General features: G+C 57.2%; 2 protein-coding genes and 1 long non-coding RNA gene across 6 annotated transcripts in view; 1 reads left to right on the forward strand and 2 right to left on the reverse strand.

Moving 5' to 3' along the window:
* The window catches only part of LOC131399173 (uncharacterized), a 94,777-nt gene that overhangs the window by 28,047 nt on the left and 42,822 nt on the right, over positions 1-23,908 (reverse strand). The window lies entirely within an intron of this gene.
* ERFE (erythroferrone) lies at positions 6,397-15,134 on the forward strand. The gene is made up of 8 exons (XM_058533307.1): positions 6,397-6,594; positions 8,903-9,025; positions 10,251-10,353; positions 11,610-11,860; positions 11,938-12,046; positions 12,128-12,218; positions 13,053-13,131; positions 13,794-15,134. Exons 1-8 carry the CDS (start codon positions 6,397-6,399, stop codon positions 13,890-13,892), a joined length of 1,053 nt encoding a protein of 350 aa, XP_058389290.1. The 3' UTR covers positions 13,893-15,134.
* The window catches only part of ILKAP (ILK associated serine/threonine phosphatase), a 33,390-nt gene continuing 26,665 nt past the window's right edge, over positions 17,184-23,908 (reverse strand). For all 4 annotated transcript variants that reach the window (XM_058533306.1, XM_058533303.1, XM_058533304.1 and 1 more), the window contains 3 exons: positions 20,187-20,306; positions 17,720-17,801; positions 17,184-17,456 (listed from right to left, as the gene is read on the reverse strand). In XM_058533306.1, coding sequence (XP_058389289.1) covers positions 17,316-17,456; positions 17,720-17,801; positions 20,187-20,306 — 343 coding nt within the window. In that variant the 3' untranslated portion in view covers positions 17,184-17,315. The remainder of the gene's footprint in view (positions 17,457-17,719; positions 17,802-20,186; positions 20,307-23,908) is intronic.

Raw genomic sequence — 23,908 nt, forward strand, 5'->3', positions numbered from 1 at the left:
TGGCAATGGGGGTCAGTGCTGGGGTAGGGGGAACACATCCCACTCCAGGGCCTGGGCCTCAACTTTGGGGTGCCAAGTTGCCCTTGGTCTGATCAGCTGAGCTGCCCTATTCAGGGCACTAGATCAGGCCAATCATATCCTTCAGGGTCCCAGGAGGAAACAGACGGCCCCACAAATTGAGTGATGGAGGAGAGTTAAACAAAGGGTTATTTCCAAGGTGGGGGCAGGCTGATGGGAATTCAGCAAGGGCTCCAGGGGCTCCCAGGACTGGCAACAGTGGGGAACCCTCACCACCCCTCTGCCTCCAGAGGCAAGGGAAGGAGGAGATGCTGACTCCAGGAAGACAGCTGGAGGGAGAGAGTTGCCAAGAAGCTGGGGCCTTTGCTAACGTAACGCAGCCGCTGCCACCGCCACCTGCAGCCCAGTGGGGAGCAAGTGGAGGAGTAGATAGCCCCACCTCCCTCTCTTTCCTGCCCCCCAGTCTCTCGCTAGTCCCTCCTACTGGCCAAACCCAACCAGAATCAGAAGGAAGACAGGCCATTGACACAGTCCACTGCCACCAGCCCGCAGGGGTGGTGGGGAAGGGAGCGGGTGGAGGTGGACAGGGACCAGGATGGGCAAACGAAAGACGTCTGGCATATGAATCAAACGCTCAACAGATTCTCGTCCAAACGGACACTAGTGTACTAATCCACATGGAGTGTCGTGGAGCAGCCCAAGCCGTCCTCTTCCCTTATCAAAGTCCCCAGGACAACAAGCACTCACTAGAAGGTTTGAGGCTAGCCTGGCTTCTAGAAAGGGGAATGGATGACCTTGGAACATGTGCAGAAGCCCACCAAACTCTCAGGCCCATGGGGAGCGAACCACCTCCCCAGCCCCAGAGTACTCACATCTGCCAGGTGGGTGCATGTTGTCTTTCCCACAGGCAATGTGGGAAGCGACCCCTCCGCCAGCAGACCCCAGCCCTCAGTGACCACACAGTGTCCTCAGGAGCCAGGCCCAGCACAGCCAGCTGGGGCTCGGCTCCCTTTGGTTCCCAGGTGAGCCAGGGTCCAGGGATACTTCTAGCCACTTCCATTGGACTTGGGTTCTCCAGTACCTCCCAGACAAGACCCTTTTATTATCAAGTGTCTTCCTTGTACCAGGCAGGGTCAGTGATTGCTGGAGGTAGGCAGGTGACACTCCCATGTAATTATTTATAATAAAATGGACTGTTCAAATGACAGTCCACTGTAGTCAGTTTAGACCACTGCTCCAGGTGGTTGGTCGACCAGTTGGCCCACTGGAAAGTCTCTTGACCTGGAGTCTATCTGTGACTTAAGAGGGAGGTGGTAACAGCCACACACAAGGTAAGGGTGTCCACTCCTCCAGGGCTGTGTCTTTCACCTTTGCTCCCCAGTGCCCCCAGCACAGTGCTGGGCACTCAGCCTGAAGTGTGGCTGCCACCGCTGTGTGCAGCCAATTCTCCAGAGCTCCCAGCCCCAGGCACACAGGAGGGCAGCCAGGCATGCCACTGATTAACTGAAGAATGAAGTGGACTGCGACGAGAACCTTCATGGAGAAGTAATTTCCTGTTTGCAGTGAATACCCCAGGAGCCAACACAGTTTCCTCAAAGCTATTAGACTTTCCCAAGGATTTCCAGGGCCAGTGGCTGGGGTTATGTTGGTCACAGTCACATTTAAGAATGTGATTCTTACCAAAATGGCAAAGAGAGCCACCGATATCCACTCTCTTGCATTAAACTGAAGAGGTGACCTAAAGACTAATTTTTAAGTCTATTGAAACCATGCAGACAATTAGCAGAAAAGAACCCAAGAGACCCTCTGGGTGGAAGTGAGACAGACCTCTTCCCCTGTTAGACCTGAGATCACACACAGCTCTGTCCAGGATGCATGTGGCTTGCTCCCAGCACTTGACTCTGTGCCTGGCACGTAGCAGGACCTGAGTAACTGTTCGTTGATTTGAATGGAATCCGTGGGTTCCTTGAAGCTGCTGACCTCGAGTTGTCGGGGCTGGACCCAGACAAGGTTTCATTTGGGGGCTCAGTGACCTTGGGCCAGTCGCAAGATCTGAGCCTCAGTTTCCTCCTCTGTGTTATGGGTACAATCACGTGATTTGAGAACTGGGTGATGTCATGTGCTGGGAAGGCTCCAGTAAACAGCAAAGGTCACCTTCCATGTGCATCAGGAGGCCACACAGCAAGTTGACTTCAGGCTCCTATTGCTTTCAGGAGCAAAGGGAACTTTTATTCCCATGACTTCATCGCAAAGCTCCTTCCTTTGGAGGAAGAGAGAAGAGTGGGAACAGCTTGACTGCATCAGGCTTCTGGGAAGCCAGAGCCGAGGCCGTGACATGAGGGCCCAAGAATGAGGATTAGATTTCAGCCGGGCGTGAAGGCGCGTGGGGGCGGCCACTTCGTGCCCCGCCTGGGCCCCCTTCTGTGGACACTCACTCAGTACCCCACCCAGGGATCTCTTAGCTCGCCCCCAGATGCTGTCCCTGCTTCTGAGCCCGCGGGCAACTGCCACGGGGGAAGGGGCGTCGGTGTCATCGGAACCCCGTTTCTGGGGGTCCCGGACCTCTGGGTTTCTTTGCTAATCTCTGCCCCCCTCTGAGCAGAGGCCATTTTTGAACTGTGACCCCAGAAACACGCAGGGAGCCCACCTGAAGGCCCCAGCCCTGGTGCTCTCCTGCCCCCGGGGCCAGCTGAGTCGTCACCTCGGGATAGTGTTACAGGAAGCTGCACCAGCACCAGAACCGATTTGATTTGGGCCCTCTGCTAGGGGCTATGACATCACTAGGATTGTTCACTGTTTGGGAAAATAACTGTTTTTCACACGGCAACAGCTCCTGTCCTCACCACTGGCCTTGCTCAGACTGGGGCCCCCCACTGTGAGGTGGAGGTGATGTCACATGAAGATCTTGAAGATCACATTCCCCAAATCGGGTACATCCAGCCCCACACATCCCCGGTGCTACCAAAGGTGACAGGGCCTGAGCCTCGCCTTCCCGGGGTGCAGGTTGGGCCACACGGCATCCGGCCCTGAAAGCAGCGTGCCTCTCACCCCTGTGGACAGAATCCAGGCCAGTGACCTGGAAGCGGGGCCCCCCAGCAGCCTGGCCTCCGTGCTGGAAGTGAGCGTCACCGGCCACCTTCCTCCCGGCCTTGGCCTTGGCTGTCCCGAGTCACTTATGAGTGGGATCCCAGCAGAGGGCTCAGGGACAACAGCTGCTGTTATGCCCACTAAACAGACGAGCAAAATGAGTCTCAGGGGGATGCGTGGCTAATGGCCCCGGATGTGCCGCCTCCACAGATACGTGTGAGCTTTGCTGCAGGCGGCCATGCCAGGGCCAGGTTTGCTGAGCAGACCCCCTGCTGGGCTTGTCCTGGGCTCCAACCTTGCTCTGCCATGGCCCCCAGGGCCTGAAGCCTCTGTCTGCATGTAAGTCTGAGGGCACCTCCCTGCGACGTGGTGCCCACGGCCTGGGCCAGGGACCCTCGCCACTAGGGCAGCCTGGAACGCAAGCAGGCCTCACCCACTGTGAACTCGGCTCACCCTGTGCCTTATTCCCAGCTCTCAGGCAAGGAAACTGAGACAGGCTGGCCACCATGAGGTCCCCAAGCCAAGCTCCTTCCCTCCCACCCTCTCAGGCTGCCCCTGTCGCATTCCACTCCCCGAGCAGGGAAAGCTCTGTGGACGAGCCCCCCAGGTTCAAGAGTGGCCAGCTACAGGTGTTTCCCTGGGACTCCTTGACAGCCAGACCCCCAGAGGAAATCCCACCCCCAGAGGACGCCCACTGGTCTGAGGGAAAACACAGGGCCACATTTTCTTCAATAACCTTCAAGCTCATCCTGTAGCTCACATTTCGCATCATCGAGATTAGGAAGGACTATAATGGGCAAAATGTGTGGCTGTGAAGACGTGACTCTGCCTAGTGGGCAAGAGGGCCTGGCCCCAGCCCCGAGCCCAGGCTGTATGACCCTGGGCAAGCCACCCACCTCTCTGGACTAATCAGTGGGGCCTGTGAGAAGCTAATGAGGGGCTGGGTGTGGACGTGCTTTTTCAGAAACACAAAGGGACTGTACACAGAGCTGCATCTCCTGGGAACAGGAGGCCCTCTCTACTAGCAGATCTCAGGTTTCAGCAAAGAGAACACCCCACACTTGGTGTCCTACGGTCCCAGATAAAGTCTCCCCGAATAAACTAAACTGAACAAAATTACAATACTTAACCCTGAAGCACATGCCCAACACACATAAACGTGTCATGAAAATGTTCCAACACGAGGCCTCCTCACAGACCTTCCCTGTGGGACCAGAAATAAGAAGCCACCCAAGACGGCCTTAACCCTCTGAGGGCTTTCCAATAACACCCTCCACGGATTTGGAAGCGAATGCTCTTATTTGTAACAAAACTGCTGAATGTTTGCAGATGAAATAAGTTCATATATTTTGTTAAGTATATATTATAGAAGCCAGTATTTCTCAAGTGTCTTCTTGGAGATCTGCAATTTCTATAGGAATTTCAATTTTTTCATGCCATTGATAATTTTAAAAAGAAATTGTTAAAAAGATAATGGCAGGGCCGGCCCCGTGGCTTAGCAGTTAAGTGCGCGTGCTCCGCTGCTGGCGGCCTGAGTTCAGATCCCGGGCGCGCACCGACACACCGCTTCTCCGGCCATGCTGAGGCCACGTCCCACACACAGCAACTAGAAGGATGTGCAGCTATGACATACAACTATCTACTGGGGCTTTGGGGGGAAAAAAATAAATAAATAAAAATCTAAAAAAAAAAAAATTAGTAATGGTTACCATTATAAAAAAAAAAAAAAGGACAGAACTTGTCTTTTGCAGTCATAATTTGCCTTTGAAAGACATCCTTATAGAGTAAGTCCATGGGACACACTGATCCCTGGGGGGAACACATTCTCAGATGGGCGGGGTGTTTTTTCTTTAAACACCATCCCCCATCCCCCCAAAAAAAGACTCGACCACCATCCCCACATCCTACAGGCAAAGAGGCAGAATCACAGGGAACAATTAATACCAGGCTTTTGCTAAAGTATGGAGTCTTTCCTGTCCCCTGGAAACAGTGCCTGAGTGGTGGAGACTGTCCCTGAGCCAGGTGAGGATTACCACGGCCCCTCCCCCAGGCCGGGACTCCTACTTGCTTTCAGTTCGCACTGCCACACTCTGAAACAGGGCAGGGTGAGGCCTCCTCTCTTCTCAGAAGAGGTCAAAATCATCCCCTGGTGTGGGTGTAGGCCCTTGGGAAGGTGCATTCCTCAGTGGTGCCTTCCCCCACTCTTGAATAAAACGCGCTGTGTCCCCCCAGGCACAGGCACCTCAGGGGCAGAGCACAGAGAGCCTGGAGTGCCATGGTCCTGCCGTTACCTTCCAGGGGGTGAGACAGACAGGCAGTGGGCGCGTAATAGCATAAAGCAGCCCAGGGAAGGAGTGAGGAGGCTGGCTCTTTTCAGGGAGGAGCCTGGAGTTCAGGCCTGCAGGGTCTGGGCCACCTGTCCCAGCGGGGTGTCCTGAGCTGACCCCAGTGGGCAGCAGGCAGCCTTGTCCCTGGTCGGGTGGGCTAGGCCGAGATGGAGCGCAGTCCTCCCAGCCCTCGCCTCCGTGCGCCCGCTTCAGAGCAGGGCAGCTGCCCTGGGTTGTAGATTCCCTTGCGCACACTCCTGGCCCCAGGCCCCTGCAGGTGAACCCAGGTGGGGAAGAATGGCGCATCCCTGAGCTCAGAGCGCCTCAGCCATGGGGAGAAGTGTGCCCTAGAAGGGAAGCGTCCTCGCCTGGGAAGGGGGAGCCGAGGAGGGACCCTGAGGGTCTTCCCGCTCCGACGTGCTCAACTTATGTTGCCGAGGCCTAAGCCCCGCAGGGCGTGGCCAGGAGAATGGGAAGGGAGCGTCTCAAGGTTCCCGCAGAGAAGGCGTGGGACAGACAGGGGAAAAAGGATGCCCCGGGGCCCGGGAGAAGGGGTGTCCCGGTCCCCGCGAAGCAGAAGCACTGGACAGTGCTCAGGGAGGGACCGGGAGCCGGGAGATGGAGCGGAAATGCGCTCAACAGGAGAGGGCGCTCCTGCCACCGCGAGCGAGTGCTTCCTGAGCCCCCTGCCTCCCCCGTAGCCCCCTCCTCGCACCCCCTTCCCTACCCCGTGCCCCGCCCCGCCCCGGTCCGCATCCCCCCGCTCCAGCGCCCCCTGCCTTGCGCGGCACACACTCACCCCTGCTGCAGCGCCCCTTGCCCTCCCCCGCCCCGCCTCTGCAGCGCGCGCCGGAGCCGGGAGGGGGCGCCGGGCGCGGCGGGGGATTCGAGCGCGTTATAAGCGCGGAGCCGGAGAGCGGTTGCGAGACGCCGCGCTCGGAGCCCAGAAGGACGCGCTGCCCGCATGGCCCCCGCCCGCCGCCCCGCCGGAGCCCGCCTGCTGCTCGTCTACGCGGGCCTACTGGCCGCCACCGCCGCCGGCCTCGGCTCCACGGAGCCTGGCGCGCCCGCGGGGAGCCGCGCCCGCGAGGAGCCGCCGCCCGGGAACGAGCTGCCCGCGGGCCCCGGGAAGAGCCGCGCGGGGCCGGCTGGCCGCCCGCCGGTAAGACGCCGCGACGCGCGACCGCCTAACCTGCGCCCCCTGCCCCAGCGCCCCGGAGACCCCTGGGCCTCAGCGCCCACCCGGAGCCCGCACCTCCCCGAGGTCCAGGGCGCACCGGGGGCGGGGGAAGCGCGGCGCCGCCGGCAGGGACCTGGGCTGACTTGGTGTCCTCCTTTCTAAAGTGGGGTTAAAAACGCTTTGCACTCGGGGCTCCGGTGAGACCCGGGAGGTCTGGACGCGGCCCTCTGCACAGCCGGGCGCTGCAAAGGCCGGCCTTGATCTTGGCTTTTGGTAGTTTTCTCTGGCATCGAAGCAAAATTCTACCAGGCCAGGGGAAAATGCCTTTTCTTTGGGGACAGAGGGAAGTTGGGAAATACGTAAAATGTAAATAACTTGATTCTCATGAAATTGGGAAGAAGATAATTGTAAAAGTGTGAGCAAATTACTGACCCCTCCCCACCAATCTATTTGGGACAATTTCCTCTGAAAAACAAAAACTGCCTCGCTGTGGGTCTGGGGGAAGAAGGGGGAATGCAGGGGCCCCCAATGCCCTGTGACTTCTAGGGCGGAGGGGGGATCTTTAGCCCTGCCCTGCTCCTTCCTTCCCATCTCACTCGGAACCAGGATGGCCAAGGACGCCCCCACTAAGACAGGCGGAGGTGGCAGCCAGCCCCGCAGGCTCCCTGGGAGGAGCCTCCCCGAAGTCCTCCGTCCCCACCACCCTCAGCCGCTTCCCACGGACTGAAGGCAAACCCCACCCAGACAGGAGGCCACACCCTGGGGGAGGCGGGGCTGCCTGATGTCCGGCGCAGTTGCCAGGAAGCAGTGGGGAGCCCAGGTGCTTCCAGTGGGGGTTCTGGCCTTGGACCCTCTTTGGGAGGACCAAGGTGGCACTAGGGGCTCCCAGCTCCTTCCTGAGAGCCCTGCGAGGCTGGAGACCTTCATGGGCCAGGGCACCTGCCTGACACCCACCCACACCACCACAGGCCTGTTTCCCTGGGGCTCCAGACCAACGTGGAGCTGTTGGTCCACCCGTTTCTGCTCCCCCAAACCAAACTGGGGTCTGAGTCCATCCACAGGCCACTGGTCCAGCTGAGAGGGCGGCCAGCTCGGCACGCCCACCCGGCCTGTGTGGAATCCTGCCATGGGTTCCCACCGAGGGCGGCGTGATGTTGTGAGGTGGGATCACAGGTCCTGGTGTCTGTGGAGAGCAGCCACAGCAGGGCAGCACCTCGCAAGGCAAGGCCCACCACCCAGTGAGACATGGGGAAGCCCTGGGCACTCTGAAGCCTGTTTCCGTCCAACTCAGGTTCCTCCAACCCGCAAGCCCCCGTCTCCCCACCACAGCACACTGACTCCAGAAGGAAGGCCCCAGGTCTCCGTAGAGTGGCCCGGAGACCACTGGGTGTGTCTCTGAGGACAGGGCCTGGCTAGTTCCAGAACCCCGGGGTCCTTCCATCAGCCACTGGACTTGGCGCCCATGACCTCAGCTAAGCACTCTTGGGCCAGCTTCCTTCCCAGCTGGCGGCCTTGCCTGGAGCCCCGACTGCCCGAGGCCCTCTCCCCAAAGGGCCCAAGGCCTCTCCCTGGAAGGTACTTCCTGGAACTTCCTTCATTGTCAGGACTGGTCAGAATGCAGCATGCAGGGGAATGGATACTTCTGGAACGGTCACTGTCCTTGCTTCGGTCAAGCGTCTCAGAAGTCCTGAGGAAGATGAGTGGCTCATGCCCCATGCAGGGGCCTTGACATCTCAGTGCTGGACCACCCAGTCCCCCTAACCGCCCTGGACCACAAGCCGCGGCAGCCCTGAGGGTTGAAATTGGCCTCCCTGGAACCTCGGACCATGGGGGTTAGACAAGGGAGCCTGCTGGTAGCTGGGGTCCCAATATTCACAGTCACCTCTTCCTGACCACCTGTGGGTGCCGGTGGTCCCATCCGTCCCGTGACTCTCCCAGGAAGCTGTGTTCACTGCGGCTCCTATGGAGGAGGCTGGAAGAGGCCTGGTGGCCAGCAGTGCCAGGATTCCCACCCCTACAGAGCTCTGCACCCTGACTTCCTCCACCCACATCCAGGGTCCTCTTCTCCCACAAAGTCCAGGCTGTGGTGTGGCCTGTTCCCCAGTGGTCATCCTCCGTGTGCCAAGAGGAGGGGGTCAGGGGCTGGGTGCTGTGCTGTCTTTGAGGGCACCACTGTTGACAAGGAGGGGGCTGGAGGGTGCAGAAGGCCTGTCCTGCACGGTTACATCCTGTGTGTGTGGCGGGTGCCTGCTCGGGGGGCACACTCACCTGACGGCCATCTGTGTTCCAGGAGCCCAGCACCGAGCGAGCACACGGCATCGACCCTCATGACGCCTGGATGCTCTTCGTCAGGCAGGGTGACAAGGGCGTCAACAGCAAGAAGGGGAGCAGAGGCAAGGCCAAGAAGCTGAAGGTGAGCAGGAGAGCCCCGCCAGAGTGTGTGTGTGTGTGCGCGCGCGTCCCGGGGCAGGGGGTGTGAGAGGGAGGAGCGGGTCTTCCCTGAACCCCCAGCCCACCGCCATCACCCCCGTACCCCTCACCACCTCCCACTGCACACCCTGGGCATTTCCAACAGGCACAGACCCTCACCCTTGGTCTGGGGTCATAGAGCACAGAAAGTGCCAAGGCGGGGCCCAGGTCACCCTGAGTTTGGAGCCTGATCCAGCCATTTACCCTGTACCCCTAGAATGCCAGGCAGCTCCACTGGCTACTCCCTTTCTCTTCCCTCTGCACCCTGGTGAGGGAGGCCTGGGCTGGCCTGGGAAGGCGGTCAGGGACCACCCTGGAGGGGCCTGCAGGGGGGCTGGAGTGACACACAGTCTGGTTCCCAGTGGGTGGGAGCACAGGGGCCCTGGCAGCTGCTGGTTCCCACTCTCCTTCAGCCTTGGGCCTGGTGCCTGGTTCTGATGCCTGACTCTTACCTTGAGCCCCAAAGAGGGCCATGTCCCCTGGGGAGGGCAGCTCTGGGTCAGGGCTGTGCTGCCCACACTGGATTTGGGCTTCTCTGTCCGCCCAGAGGGCCGGCCTCACCCTGCCCTGGATCTGACCCAACAATGGAGAGCAGGGCTCTGAGTCTGAGGCAGGGGGGCGCCTGGGCTGTCACCATGACCTGACCTATCACCCTTGCCCCTCTGCACCACCTGGCCCTGCCCCAAACTGAACTGGGGGGTCCCCCGTGCTCCTCTCTGCAGGGAATTTCCTTGTTCCCGTGTTGGGTCCCAGCCCTGCCCAGTGTGGGCTCCTTGAAGTCCCAGGCCCCGCTGCTGGGCCAGGCCCAGTGGGGCCTTGCTGACCCTGGCCGACTGGTGCAGTAACAGACCCTGAGATGAGAAAGCAGCCTGGAGTGTCCTTCCCTCCTTCTTTCCCTCCCTCCAGGAGACCCCCTCTGCCTCCCCAAGCCCCGCCCCCAGGGCCCCCACTTCCCCAGCCAATCCAGTCCTCACACTCGTGGCCCAGCAGCTGTCAAAGCGCGGACCCTGCCTTCTCGGAGAGTCTGAGGCCCTGAGGCTCACCTCCACCTTGGAGGTCAAAGCGGGGCCCCTCCTGCCTGCCTCTTAGTGGCCAGAGCTGGCATGGGGGGTGCCCACAGGTGCCAGCCTGCCTGTTCAGATGTCCTCACTGCTGAGGTTCACTTTCAGCTTGGCCTGCCAGGGCCCCCAGGGCCCCCCGGCCCCCAGGGCCCCCCAGGCCCTATCATCCCACCAGAGGTACTGCTGAAGGAGTTCCAGCTGCTGCTGAAAGGTAGGGGTGCGCAGCCACGGGGGCTCACCCCCCCACCCCCGGTGTGAGTGGGGCCGGGGGAGGGTATCCTGGAGGAGCGAGATAGGCTGGACCTCAGCACCTGGGCCAGCAACTGGGGAGGCCCCTGCTCTGTGCCAGGCTCAAGGGCCGCCACCTGGCCTGGCTCGGCCAAGGGTCAGGGGCTGGGGGTGGGAGTGTGGGAAGGAGGAGGCTCCGTAGAGGAAGTGGGCCTGGGCACTCCATGTTTGGTAGGTGGTCGGGGACCAGCACCCATGCCCTACCTGGAAGTCAGGTGAGCCCAGCGAAGGCAGGAGACCTGAACCCCTCCCCCAAAAGTGGGGACTGTCAGGGAGAGGTCAGGGCTCCTTACGCTTGCAAAGTGCTCCTCTGATCCCCACAGCGACATGGGAGATTTGACGCTAACCCAGGGTAACACAGGCCCCCAGACCGCTGACGCCCACTTCTTCCCCTCCATTACCCTTGCCCCCGCCTCTTCCCCTGACAGATCTCAGGGGAAGGCCACAGGGCCCCTTGAGAGGGCACCCTTCCCCAGTGGGGCAGCACAGAGTGGAGCCCAGCCTGGCAACCACAGGTCACCGCCCGGCCCTGGCTGGGGCAGCTGAACTGGAAGCCACACAGGGAGACGGCCGAGCTGAGCTGAGCTGTCGTGCCCAGGGGGACAGCCCTGCGCTGCGGCCAGCTGCTGATGGGTGGCTCACGTTGTTTGTTAGAGTTAATTCTATTATGAAGAGCTATTGAGAGAGCCTTTCCCCCTTCCACACAACGTAGTGTTCACTGAAATATACCAGCTTCAGTTGCTGAAGAACCTCCGTATTATTCCCAGTATAGCTGCAATAATTTATTTACACCCAGCTTCCTTCCAAAAATGATCAGGGCTGGCTTATACATTGCATTCACTGATACAATAAAAAATGTAAACAGAGAAAACCCTTCCGCAGCGCGAAGGCAGAAGTGTGCGTAGGATAGGGAGCACTGGGTGTGAGTCTGCCCCGAGCTTCCCGGTAGCTAAAGCGTGAAGGGAAACAGGAGCGGCTTCAGGATGGGGAAGCAAAGTTTCTGCAGGCCCCGCAGGCCGATATGGGGTCTCCCGTGGATTCCGGAGTGCGTGCGCCTGGCGCGTTGTTCGGGTGCCGTTGGTAATGGTCTCACACGTTCTGGAAGTGGGGAATGGGTCTGGCACACGGAAGCGCGGGTGGAGTGGTCCCAGCGTGCGGCTACCACTGGCTCTGTACCAGGCGCGGTGCGGCAGCGCGAGCGTGCGGAGCCCGAGCCCTGCACGCGCGGCCCCGCCACGGTCCCGGCCGCCACCCGGGGGGATGAGGAGGAGCAGGAGGCGGCGGGGGGCGCGGGCGTGCTGGCGCTGCTGGCCGCGCCCCTGGCCCCGGGCCCGCGGGCGCCGCGCGTCGAGGCCGCCTTCCACTGCCGCCTGCGCCGGGACGCGTCGGTGGAGCGGCGCGCGCTGCACGAGCTCGGCGTCTACTACCTGGTGAGGCCCGGGCCGGCCGGGGCGGGGCGGAGGGGGGGTCGTGGCCGGGCCCCAGTGACCGTGCGTGCGCCCCGTAGCCCGACGCCGAGGGTGCCTTCCGCCGCGGCCCGGGCCTGAACCTGACCAGCGGCCAGTACACGGCGCCCGTCGCCGGCTTCTACGCGCTCGCCGCCACGCTGCACGTGGGTGAGGCCCGGCGCCCAGGAGGGGAGGCGGGTACCGCCCGCGCTGCCTTCACCGCCCCGTGACCACCCCCCATCCCCGCAGCGCTCGGGGAGCAGCCGAGACGGGGGCCGCCGCGCCCCCGGGACCGCCTGCGCCTGCTCATCTGCATCCAGTCCCGGTGCCAGCGCAACGCGTGAGTGCGCCAGAGGGAGAGGGGGGCGGGGGGGCATAGAGGGGACTCCGCCCGAGCCCTCCTCCACCACGGGGGCAGGCAGCTCGGGGCGCTCACTAAACTGGCACCAGACCCGCCTCCTCCCTCCGGCTTCCCCCACGGGGCCTCGCCGTGCCCCCCTGTGCACACTCCCCCACCCCCTTCCCAGGACCTAGGAGCCGGGCCCTCCCCAGCCTACCCCTTTCCCATCCCCGCAGGGGACTGACTCCCATCCCGCGTCACCTCCTGAGAGAGGACTTTCCTGATCACTCTGTGCGAGGCTCCTCCCTGTGAACTTGCTTCACGCACATGACCCTAGCCATCTTCCCCTTTCCCCCTCGATGGCAGAGGCGGCTCCCTCGGGAGCCCCAGCACCCAGAACAGAGCCCAGGCACAGAGCAGGTGCTCCCCAGTAGTCCCAGAAGGCAGGAACGAGTGAAGTTCAAAACTTCTCATTCTGGTTTGAAAACCCTCCACTTTTGGCCAGAACCCGCTTTTTATCGTCACGGCGGCCGACCACGTCCAGCCTGCCCCCGCTGCACCATCAGTGGCCTGTTTCCAGCAGAGGCAGGACCTGCTGCCCCTGGCCGTGCCAGCTTGCCTTGCCCGGCCCCGCAGCACAGCTTTGGCCCTGTGGAGACTGCCCTTACTCCTCTTGGACACCCAGTTCAGATACCACCTCCACCAGAAGACCCAGCCCGGACAGCTGTCCCCCGCACTTTGCTGGGCCCGGTGTCGGGTGCTGGAGTGCTGGTGGGTAAAGTTGGTGGGGTCTGGGGCCGGGCTCGGGCTGACCTCTTTCTGTTCTGGTGACAGCTCCCTGGAGGCTGTGGTGGGCCTGGAGAGCAGCAGCGAGCTCTTCACCGTCTCGGTAAATGGCGTGCTGTATCTGCAGGTGCGTGGGGCAGGCTCAGGCGTGGGGGCACCACCTGGGCGTGGCCATGGGGTGACTGGGCAGGGAGGGGTGCTGGTGAGTGCTCAGGAGCTCTGGGAGCAGCGCCCTCAGGCTCCAGGCCTGAGATAGGTTCAGGGTCACCAGAGCGCTTGTGCTAGTCCATGCAGAGCCAGGCCCTGTCCAGGTCACCTTCCCCCAAAGATGCAGAAGGTTGTGTGGGTCCCTAGATTCTTCATTTCTGGGAGTTCCCAGAGGATGGGACCCTGCTGGTGCATGGACCACATTCGGAGCAGCCAGGCCAGAGTACTGGTCCCACGACGGCTCTGCTAAATGGGTTGGTGGCCAGGCCTGTGGGGGCCACCCTCACACCCCACTTTAGAGCCCTTACAGGCTCCGCTTGCAGCAGAGGAGCCTGTTTGACTCTTGAACCCCTCTGGCCCTGAGCGTAGGCTCGCTCCCACGCACGTGAACTGTAGGAGCCCATGGGCGCAGGGGGCGCCCATGGAGCTGGAGAGAAAGCACTAGAATAGGGGTCAGAGGCACTGGGTTTGAGGGCAAGGTGTGCCAAACCCTCGCTCCACGTCCTTGGGCGGGCCAAGTGGGGGCGCCCCTGCAGGCTGGCGGTACCCAGGCTGACTCCTGCTGGGCGCCGCTCCCTGCAGATGGGGCAGTACACCTCCGTCTTCCTGGACAATGCCAGTGGCTCCTCCCTCACCGTGCGCAGCGGCTCCCACTTCAGCGCTGTCCTCCTTGGTGTGTGAGCGGCCACCCCAGGCCCTTCCTCTTGCCGGGCAAACGGAGCTGGGGTCCAAAGGATCTCTGGGCAGTGTCGGAGTGGCAAAGGCCACACACAGGAGGAAGTCCACTGGAAATGCCCACACTAGCCACCGCAGTTCAGCCCAAAGACGGCCACGACAGGCAGCCCCAGAAGGTGACATGCAAACCAGCAGTCCCAAAACCCAGATGATTCCAGGATGCCGCCTTTTAAAAGGGGAAAAGCCCTCTTGGGCTGTTACTCTGGAAACGTTTCTAGTTGGGTTTGGCGCACCCAGGAGCACTTGCTTCATCCCTGACTGCAGACCAGGCCCCCCTGCTGGCCGGTTGGGCAGCTTGCCCAGACCGCCTCAGCTGCTTTGCTGTGGCAGATCCCCACCTTTTCCAACTTTCTTAGCATTCTCGTGGGCTGCCAGGAGCACTAGCACAGAGGGGAAAGGCCGGTCAGCCTGCCCGGGTGCCCTGTGTGGAGGGGCAGCCTGTGCAGGCTGCGGGGCTTCCCGGGGAAAGCAAGCTGTGTGGCCAGGCTGGCTCGAGCCAGAGCCTTCCCACAGCTCCCCGTGTCCACCTGGGCCCCCTGCTCCACGCCTGCCCCTCCCCCAGCTGTGCCTGTGGCCTGCCCGTGGACCTCAGGGCGCTGCTTGGCCTGCAGTGACCACAGGACCCAAGGCTCTCGCTGTGGCTCCTTGGCAAAGCAGCCTTGGAAACCAGAGGGATGCTGGAAAGGGGCTTATGGGGGGACAGTGAGAATCTGGGCCCAGCTTCCAGGAGCTGTCTTCACTTCTCATGTGTGCACGTTAACCTGCAAGTTCACTTTGCAAATGGCTTTTCCAAATAGGAGCTGCACTCTTCGCCTCCTCTGCAAATCCTTCATAGACAAGGTCCCTTTTCCTATCCCCTTTGAGGTCTGAGGCACTGCTAGGGTCCACCCACCAGATGGAAGATCTAGAACATCTTTACAGATGAGAGACGGCCAGGCCCTGCCTACCCATCTGAACAGATAAAGCAGAGGCGTCCCGGGAGCTGACAGAGCCCACTGCCCACCTAGGGCCTCACTGGGTCCTGCCAGCTCCGAGGTTCTTCTCCAGTTGGGTGGAAGTGTGGTCCCCAAGCTCAGACAGGTGGAGAAGGACATGGTGCCAAGAAAGCGCTGGTCTTGGGAAGGCTAGGTCCCAAGTCTGCTGTGCTGCCGTAGCAGTGATGGGACTGGGGTGGGGGTGGGGGGTGTTCCTGTGAGGAGACACGGGTGTCGGCCTGCAGCACGTGTCTTCCAAGGTGTAGGGCCCCCCACTGCCTGCTGAGGAAGTTACCACAACCCCCGTCCCTACACACAAGGGGCTACAGGGACCTGGTACCACAGGTTGTCCTGGGGGGCCAAACTGCTCTAGCAAGGGTGTGTTCAGGCTTGGGAGAGAAGGGGGCAATGGCCAGTGACCTTAACCTAGCTGGCCTCAGGATGAGCAGGTGACTGTGGCCAGGCCTGACTGATACCCAGGAGCCCAAAGCTTCCATCCCCACACTCGAGTCAAACATCTCCCTCCCCAAGCGCAGTGCACGTAAGCTGGCCACTCCGTGCCCTCTGGCAGGCCTGGCACGGTTCTCAGTAGGATGTGCACCCGCCCTACCAGGAAGCGCTGGCCGCCTGTGTCCTGTCTCCCCTCGCTCTTTGATAAGGGGTGACACAGCCACACCCTTTTCTGGATTTCACTTTGTACGCAGTGGGCACAGATATTTTAGAGAAGTTCTCTTTTAACCTTGAAAAAGCCACAGATCTCTTTCATTTTCTCAAGTGTGTCATACAGCAATTTATTGAAGTATTTATTGTATGATATTGCCAGGTGGAATATATTTATATATGTAACTGACTTTATGAGGTGATTCAAGTACTTAAGAATTGTGTTACATGATTATACAAAGTTGTAATAAAAACAAAGGGCAGACCTTAAACTATAGCATCTCTATCATTTAGGCCAGGCTCACTAGGATGGTGAGCAGTGAACTTGGAGTGAGGTGGAGGGATGGCCTCTAGCCTGTGGGGGTCCTCGGACCCCATGGAGGAGGCAGGAGAGGGCCCTGCCAGGGAAGCCGCGGTACCAAGCCTCTCCAGCTCTGGGACAGCGGCACTCTGAGAATTAGGGACACATGAGTCACAGGCTGACACCTGGTTTGCTATAGGAAGAGGTTTATTGAATAAATTGTTCTGTTTCCCAATTCTGAGATGCTGAGAGTCTTTTCTTCAGTGATGCCACACTGTCCGATGTCACAGTCCTCAGCAGAAATGGAACCTGGCTCTTAACAGTCTGGGGAAGGGTGTACTCTGAACATCCCGAGGTACTTGTAGCAGGGACACCGGTTCCACTAACTGAGTTGACGAGTGATAAGACCATGTGCTGGGCGGGGGCCAGTCAACATTACAAAACAGCTTCGTCAAAGGCAAATTTTTAGAATCTTACATCATCCTGAGGCTAGCAGTGACACAAAAAGACCTAAGAGCTGCTTTACTAAAAAGCAGTTACAGCAATACTGATGACCTGTTTTAATATAAAGGGCTTGGAAAGTATTTTAAAATTTGTTCTTGAGTAGGCTGATCATGCATTTTTTGACATCTTTAACAGAAGGGTCCCACTTTGAAGTGCTACTGTGAAGACCAACCTCAGCCCAACACAGAGCCAACTGAACACACATGCCCAAAATGGGGAGCTGGATTTCAGAGGCCGTCCTGAACTGCTTCTCTCTGATTCCAGTGAGCTTGCCTGCTCAAACCGGGAAGTGCACATTTTACATCCAGGGGATCCAGATTTGAGACCCAGTACACCCAGCACTCCATAGTCCTCCAGCCAGACTGCATGTATTATCAGTGGAATCAGAGATAAGCTGAATTTCGTGTTGTTTTCGGAGGGCCTCTCAGGGACACACTATTCTCCTGGCTCAACCTGGGATCGTACTACGTAACATTTTGTAAACTTATTTTCATATGGAAAACTGAAAGAAGCCAGAGCGCTCCAACAGCCCGGGTCCCAGTCCTAGCCTGTCATCACCTCGGGCTCGCCACTTCCCCCACCAGGGTCACTGTGAGTGAAACAGCATAGCTAAGGTGCCCGTAAACTACACAGCACTGCCCAAGGAGCGACTTGAGGGGTGGGTCATTATTACGAGACAATCCAAGATGCCTATAATGGTTTTAACAAGGAAAGACCGAGAGCATATTCAAAAGTAAACACAATTAACCTCTTAAGGGTCAAGAGCTGCTCAAAATGTAATAAGATAACTCAAAGGACTAGAAAAAACAAAGAAACCTTTATTTACAACCATGGGAGTCCCAAAGGAGTACACGAAACACACATAATGTGCACACACACAATGAACCTCTGAAGTCACTACCATGCCGTGCTCCCGGTCTCGCGGTGCCCTCAGTGCCCTATCCGCACCACCATCACGGTGACGTTGTCCGCTGAGCCCCGCTGCACTGCCTTGTTGGCCAGCCTGTTGCAGGCTGCTTCATAGCGGGTGTCGACAGTGGGCTTCCCTTCCCGGCTCTGGATCTTCTCGTCCTATTGGACAGGAAAGGGGGACTGGTGAACAGGGGGGCCCTGCACCCTGTCACTCTTCTGAGACACCACCACCTCGAGGAAGGACTGCTCCCCAGTGTCCATCAGGGCAGGCAGGATAAACTAAGCGGTGAGTCCCCTGGGCAGAGTTCATGCTGAGAAAGTGCACAGGGGCTGCCCCCCACAATGGGCAACATGGAGCAGGCGCGGGGTCTCAGGACTCTACTTCTCTAAAACCTACTGGCGCTCCTTGTGAGGTTCCTTACCTCAAGGCAGGACAGGATGAAGTTCACAGCTTCTTCTGGGGTAAAGACCTTGAAGAGGCCGTCACAGGCCAGCAAAATGAACCTACAACAAGAGGAAGAAATATAAACGAGTTTTAGCAGGAAATTTTATAAAATCACCTGGCAATGGAGGTAAAATAAATACTTGTCCAACTGCTTAAAGGCTAAGAACTTTTTAAAACCAATTTAACGCCTATAAGATGAACGTTAGGGGCTGGCCTAGTGGCATAGCGGTTAAGTTGACATGTTCCGCTTCAGCAGCCTGGGGTTCGCCGGTTCAGATCCTGGATGTGGACCTACGCACTGCTCATCAAGCCATGCTGAGGCGGCGTCCCACAAAGAGCAACTAGAAGGATGTACAATCATGACATACAACTGTCTACTGGGGATTTGGGGAGAAAAAAGGAAAAAAAAAAAGGGAAGATGGGCAACAAATGTTAACTGAGGGCCAATCTTCCTAAAAAAAAAAAAACACCTCTGATCCTCTTCATCTTTGCCCCCCCACACACTAAAAAAAAAGATAAAGGTTAAAAGTACTTAGAAATATTTGTAGGTGGGATGGTACACATCAAGATCGGGACTACCCTTCTGTTCACCAACAATCATGGATTAACCCAAACACCGGGTGCTGCACTCTTAGACAAACACGAGGAAAATCACCGAATACAAACATCAGTTGTTACGGTCAACATACACGCAAGTTCTATCACCGCCTGCCTTGAGCCATTTCCCAAGGACGTAGAGCTGACAGCCAACACTTCGATGGAATGTACTTGAGCACACTCTACCCACGTGAAGATGTGTGAGCCCAAGACCCCAGGGAGGACCACAGTCCACTCTCACTGTCTGAGAACGAGATTATCTCCCTTCCAAAATCCCCCTCCTTCGGACTGCCCAAGGAAAGTCTTTCTGAACATTGATGGATTTGATGTGACAGTTTTGGTTCTCCTAGCCAGGAGGAAGGTTCCCCACAGGCTGAAGGTGGAACCACCTTTCTTTTCTCAGTGTAATACTCAGGTCTTGGTTCTCCTCTTCTGACTGGGCATTCATTCAACAAGTATTTACTGGGCACATGTCTGTGCTTGGGACCCAGCAAGGCACAAGTCCAAGCAGGCTCCTGCCCTTCCAGTGAGGTAACAGACCCTGCATAACTGATCATGCAAACCCACCACCCAGAGCACAGGGAGCTAGCACAGCACATACGACAGGGACTCGGTCGAGTGTTGGGGCAGAAGATGGGGCCAGCCCCGTGGCTTAGCGGTTAGGTGTGCACGCTCCGCTGCTGGCGGCCCAGGTGCGGATCCTGGGCGCGCACCGACGCACCGCCTCTCCGGCCATGCTGAGGCCACGTCCCACATACAGCAACTAGAAGGATGTGCAACTATGACATACAACTATCTACTGGGGCTTTGGGGGAAAAAATAAATAAATAAAATTTAAAAAATTAGTGTTGGGGCAGAAGAGACTTTCCTGAGGCTGCATTTAGAAAACTAGAGGAAGGGCTGATGGAAACGTCCCACGACCCTCAGGTCGGCAAGAACATGGCACACTGAAGGCAGGCATGGAGAATGGGGAGAGGCTGAGCAAGCAGGGCCATAGTAAGGCTCCTCGTCGGCAGCGCTGGGAGCAGGGCTCAGAAGAGCATTCCCCGCTGCAGCGCAGCAGTGAACCTCTCTCACCTGCCTTGTCAGTTCAGTCTTGTGAATCCCATTGTTCTGAGCTCTTCTCCATTATCCTTCCCACTGCTGCCTCAGTTCAGCCCTCCTCCTCAAGCCAGAGCCACTGCATCAGTTCCTAAAGGGTCTCCCCACTCCATCCTACTCCAACCTTCCACAACTCCCTGCTGAGGGCTTCCCATCGCCAGGCATGGTGCCCGATCTGTTCAGGCCACTTAGAATGGGAGATAGACAACTAAATGGGCAGTCTCTTTCCCAACCTAGCTTAGCCCTGCTTAAAAACCTCCCATGAGTCTCCACCAATTACAGGCTAAACTCAAACCCCTCAACACAGAATGCAGGGCCCTTCACAACCTGTCCCCAGAGAAGCCTGCCGTCGTTCTTCCATCACTCCCCATTACTGGCACCTGCCTGGCCATGTTTTCACACTGTCCTACTTGAATGCCTTTGCTGTGTGTGTCCCCTCTGCTAGAAAGCCCTTCTCCTATCTCCAACAGGGAGACCTCCCCTCCCCCCTGCCACAGTCTCCCAGAGAACCCCACTCCCAAGACACCCTGGACCAGAATCACCCATTCACGTGTGCTCCCCTACCAGAGCACCCCACCAGAGCAGAGGCTGTATTTATTTCTCTTTGCAGCCTCCAGGGCCCAGCACTGTGCCTAAGACATGGCTGCCCACTCCGAACCCAGGTGTGTTATACAAATTGGAAGAAATCAGGAAGAGAAACAAGACTATGTGTGTGCACACCTGTGCCTGTGGTAGGGTAATATTACCTGTCATTGGGGGTCAGCTGGCAGCGTCTGATATCTGGCACAGAAGTGACCCCACATCGCTTGTACTGCCCATCCCCGATGGAGCGGGACACCTCCAGCACGCCCAAGACACGCCCATCCCTAAAATGAAAGGAAAAAAACTCAGACTCCATCTAACAGATCATGGCTCCACAGGACTTAGGATCTGACCTTAAAAACAGAAAAATGGGATAGAGTGAAAGATGTAACCAGCACTGACATCTCTTAGCCTCAAATAATACAGAGATACGTAAGTACGTTTGTGCTGAGTCTTCATTGCTCTAGGTCATTAACATTCCTGCTGCCCTTGGCGCCTCAGCCCAGCTGCACACTAATGGGATCAGCGGTCCCTCTAGCTGGCATGTGGTAGAGCCTGGCCTAACCCACCGACGTGCCCACATCCCTGAGTCAGACTTGACTGGACTGGGACGGGGCCTGGCTCTGTTGTTTCCTTTTATCTTAAAACTCCTCGGATGATTCAGGCATGCAGCCAGGGTTAAGAATAGGTGGAACAGAGGGATGTTTTGCATTTCAATCTAATTAGATTTGGAAAATATCTGAAAGTGACTATTTCCAGATTCTGAAGCACGTTTTCTTTATGCCAGGTATGGGTATGATTCAACTTAAACAAATGGTAGTATTCTGCACAGCATTACACTTTTACCCATTCTATTCTTGGGTGAGGAATATGGAGATGGGGAGGTGACCTATGAATGGGATTCCGTGTTGTAAGACAGAGTCCCACCAGCAAGGGAAACAGTCCCCAGCTCGATGTCCTCAAGAACCATTCTGGTGGGCTTACTTGCTGTGCAACTTTGGACAGCTGTAACCTCTCAGGCCCTTCATGTGTAAAAACAGAGGAGAAGCCAAACTCAACAAGGTGCCTGAGAGCACTCTGCAAACACCAAAGCTGTGCGTGGAGGTTTCGTATCTCTATGGGGCTCCCCAATGACGAAGCAGCAGCTCTGGAGATGCTGTGCAGATGGATGCACATGGCAGGAAATTCCTCACCTGGGCCTGGGCCGCTGCCTTGGAGATAGAATTCAGCCTGGCCTTGGCCCTTCACTGTGCCCACAAAGTCACCAACCCAGTGGTCACAGCTGAGTAATCAGCCACAAAGATTTCTGCTGGCATCTGTGAAAAGCCAGGCAATCTTCTCCAGTACAACTATTAAAACAAATAGCAAGAGGGGCTCAAGTGCACAGGAGCAGAGCTGAAGACCGAAGTGGGGCGGGATGGGGGACCGGGTCTCTCAGGCTTAAGAGCACCATTCAGGAAGAAGCTCAAAGCACAAGTACCCTGAGAAGCCAACAAAGTGCTTCTTCTGTGACCCAGTGACTGGGTGCCTGGTGTGGAGGCCCTGCCCCAAGTCATAAACCTGGCTTGTTTCAATGAGATTGAGTGCACTGACCATCTCTGCCATGGCAGGTCCTGGAAGACCCAGGTACTAGCAACAATTTCTGGTGCAGCACAACTCAGAAAACGTGGAACAATTCCTAAGTGTGATGAAGAAAAACATGCAGCACACCACAGAAGCCGCCATTCTTATTCCTGTTTACCGAGCAAAGTTCCACTCAAAGTTCCTGAGTGGAAATCCTGCACTCCCTGAACTACCGGAATGACAGGAGAAAGCAACAATGGACAGAATCCGGGCCCCAAGAAAAGCCACTTCTATTTCAGAAAATGGCACGGCAAGCTGGCTGGCATTCGGCCTGCACCCAGTGCAACAGCCTATGTAGGACGTGCATGTGCACAGGCCAGTCAGCTCGACAGAGGCAAGTCGGAGCACCAACTCTGAGACTGTGCCTCTCAGGGGCATAAACCCCACCACTTGCCCTTCATGTTCAGTAAAAGATAAACAGGACACTACTGCCTAGGCCGGTCAGGTATCAGCCACAACAGGCACACGCAGGCCTTAACCTCCCCGCCTGCTTTAATCTTTCTAATAGAACTCTCTCCTACACTCTGCACATGGTCAGCTTCCTGAAACCACACTACTCCACACACAATACAAAGCTCTGTGTTTGCAGCAGGCTCTCCCTCAACAAACTGCTGAACATTCATTCTCCTTCCACTACCCTCACAGTGTTCCCCCAAGACCACCATGCTGACAAGGGTGGGTTTTCAAGTCCCAAACACCAAGCCAATCTGCCTGTCGCTCAGTACCAGCTGTCGACAGAACTGGTCTCCTGCCCTTAAGCACTCGCACCTTTTACTCTGTGCTGCTTTCTCTCTCATCTCTTTTCCATCTGCCTGTCAATGAAAGAACTGTTTTCCTATTTGTGGGAAAGCCATTTGACAGTCTCCTGATCTCAGCTATTTCTGCTGGTATTTTCTGTTCCAGTTCTTCCTTCACAATCAGAGAGAGAGGCACTGAGACGGCCAATGTGACTGCTAGGACGAGCTGGTCACTGCCCTGACTTCTGCTCCTCTAGCATGTGAGCAAAAACAGGGACACAGTTGGTCCCAATATATTTGCAAAGCTAAGGCTGGGAGGTGGAAGCCATATATTCTGACCATCCAAAGATGGCAAAGGCCAAAATTCAATGTATTAATTTGATGGGTGCTACAGAGATGACTGAAGGTATGATTCCACAGCTGTTTCTTTTTGTTATCAGAGACCTATACTTGACCAGGTCCCTGGCACACAGTACTGCACATTTAAAACTAAACGCTGCAGAGAGTGATGTCAGCATCACGGCGGAGGGAGCCCCTAGGCTCTCCTCCATAAGATACAACGAAAAGGACATTCATTAACCAACAGACAACATCCACACAGCACAACAGGATATCTGCGAGATCCCTGCAACCGTACATCTGAAGGTGGGGGGACTGGATCCTCGAGAAGCAGCGGAATGAGGTAAGTAGATCTCCTCCCCCTCCCCAGCAGCAGAGCAGGGATCTAGGGTGCGGAACCTCAAGTAGCAGCCAGTGCTGGACCTCACGCAGAGGCTGGCACGTGACTCTGAGAGGAGATGGGCAAACAGGCAGCCCTCCGAGGGAAAGCTTTTGTTCTTGGAGTTGCTTCCCAGCCTGTGGCAACGCCCCACACCGAGGTGGCTCAGACACTGTGTGGCACCCCCACCAAGCAGAGCAGCACAGGTGGGCCGCCAGTGAGTGCAGAGCAGGATCGAGTGAGATCACGCATGTGAAACAAAGCACACCCCCCGCCCAGTGGACCAGCTCAGCCAGTCGGCCAGGGCAGCAAATCAGCACCAGAGCGCCTGTGTGTGTGAAGCAGCGGTGGCCAGCGGGAAAACACAGAGAGCACTATTGGCACAACTTCCAGTGGACGTGGCCAGTTCAGAAAACATAGCTCCTACCCCTGCCAGTGGTGGCAAGTGGAATCTGCGACCAGATACTACAACTATGCACTGACAAAGGTCCACTCCATCAAACAGAAGGAAGAAATACATTAACATTCTACAGCAAGAGGAAAATGACAAGCCTGAAGAAACCAATCCTTAAGTCACAGAAATTTACAATCTAAATGACAGAGAATTCAAAAGTTATCGTAAAGAAACCCAACGAGTTACAAGAAAACTCAGAAGACAGTTTAATAAACTCAGGAATAAAATTAATGAGCAGAAGGAATTCTTTACAAAAGAGATTGAAACTCTAAAAAAAAAGAGAACTGCTGGAGATGAAGAACACAATGAATGAGATAAAAAACAATCCAGAATCCTTAAAAAACAGAGCTGACA

The sequence above is a fragment of the Diceros bicornis genome, chromosome 37 (assembly GCF_020826845.1).
Source record: "Diceros bicornis minor isolate mBicDic1 chromosome 37, mDicBic1.mat.cur, whole genome shotgun sequence".
NCBI classification, from domain to species: Eukaryota; Metazoa; Chordata; class Mammalia; order Perissodactyla; family Rhinocerotidae; genus Diceros; species Diceros bicornis.

Coding starts and splice junctions, on each gene's coding strand:
- ERFE (XM_058533307.1), top strand. CDS start 6,397: ATGGCCCCCGCCCGCCGCCCCGCCGGAGCCCGCCTGCTGCTCGTCTAC. Junction 11,861..11,937: donor AGCTCGGCGTCTACTACCTG/GTGAGGCCCGGG, acceptor TGCGCCCCGTAG/CCCGACGCCGAGGGTGCCTT. Junction 12,219..13,052: donor TCCCGGTGCCAGCGCAACGC/GTGAGTGCGCCA, acceptor TTCTGGTGACAG/CTCCCTGGAGGCTGTGGTGG.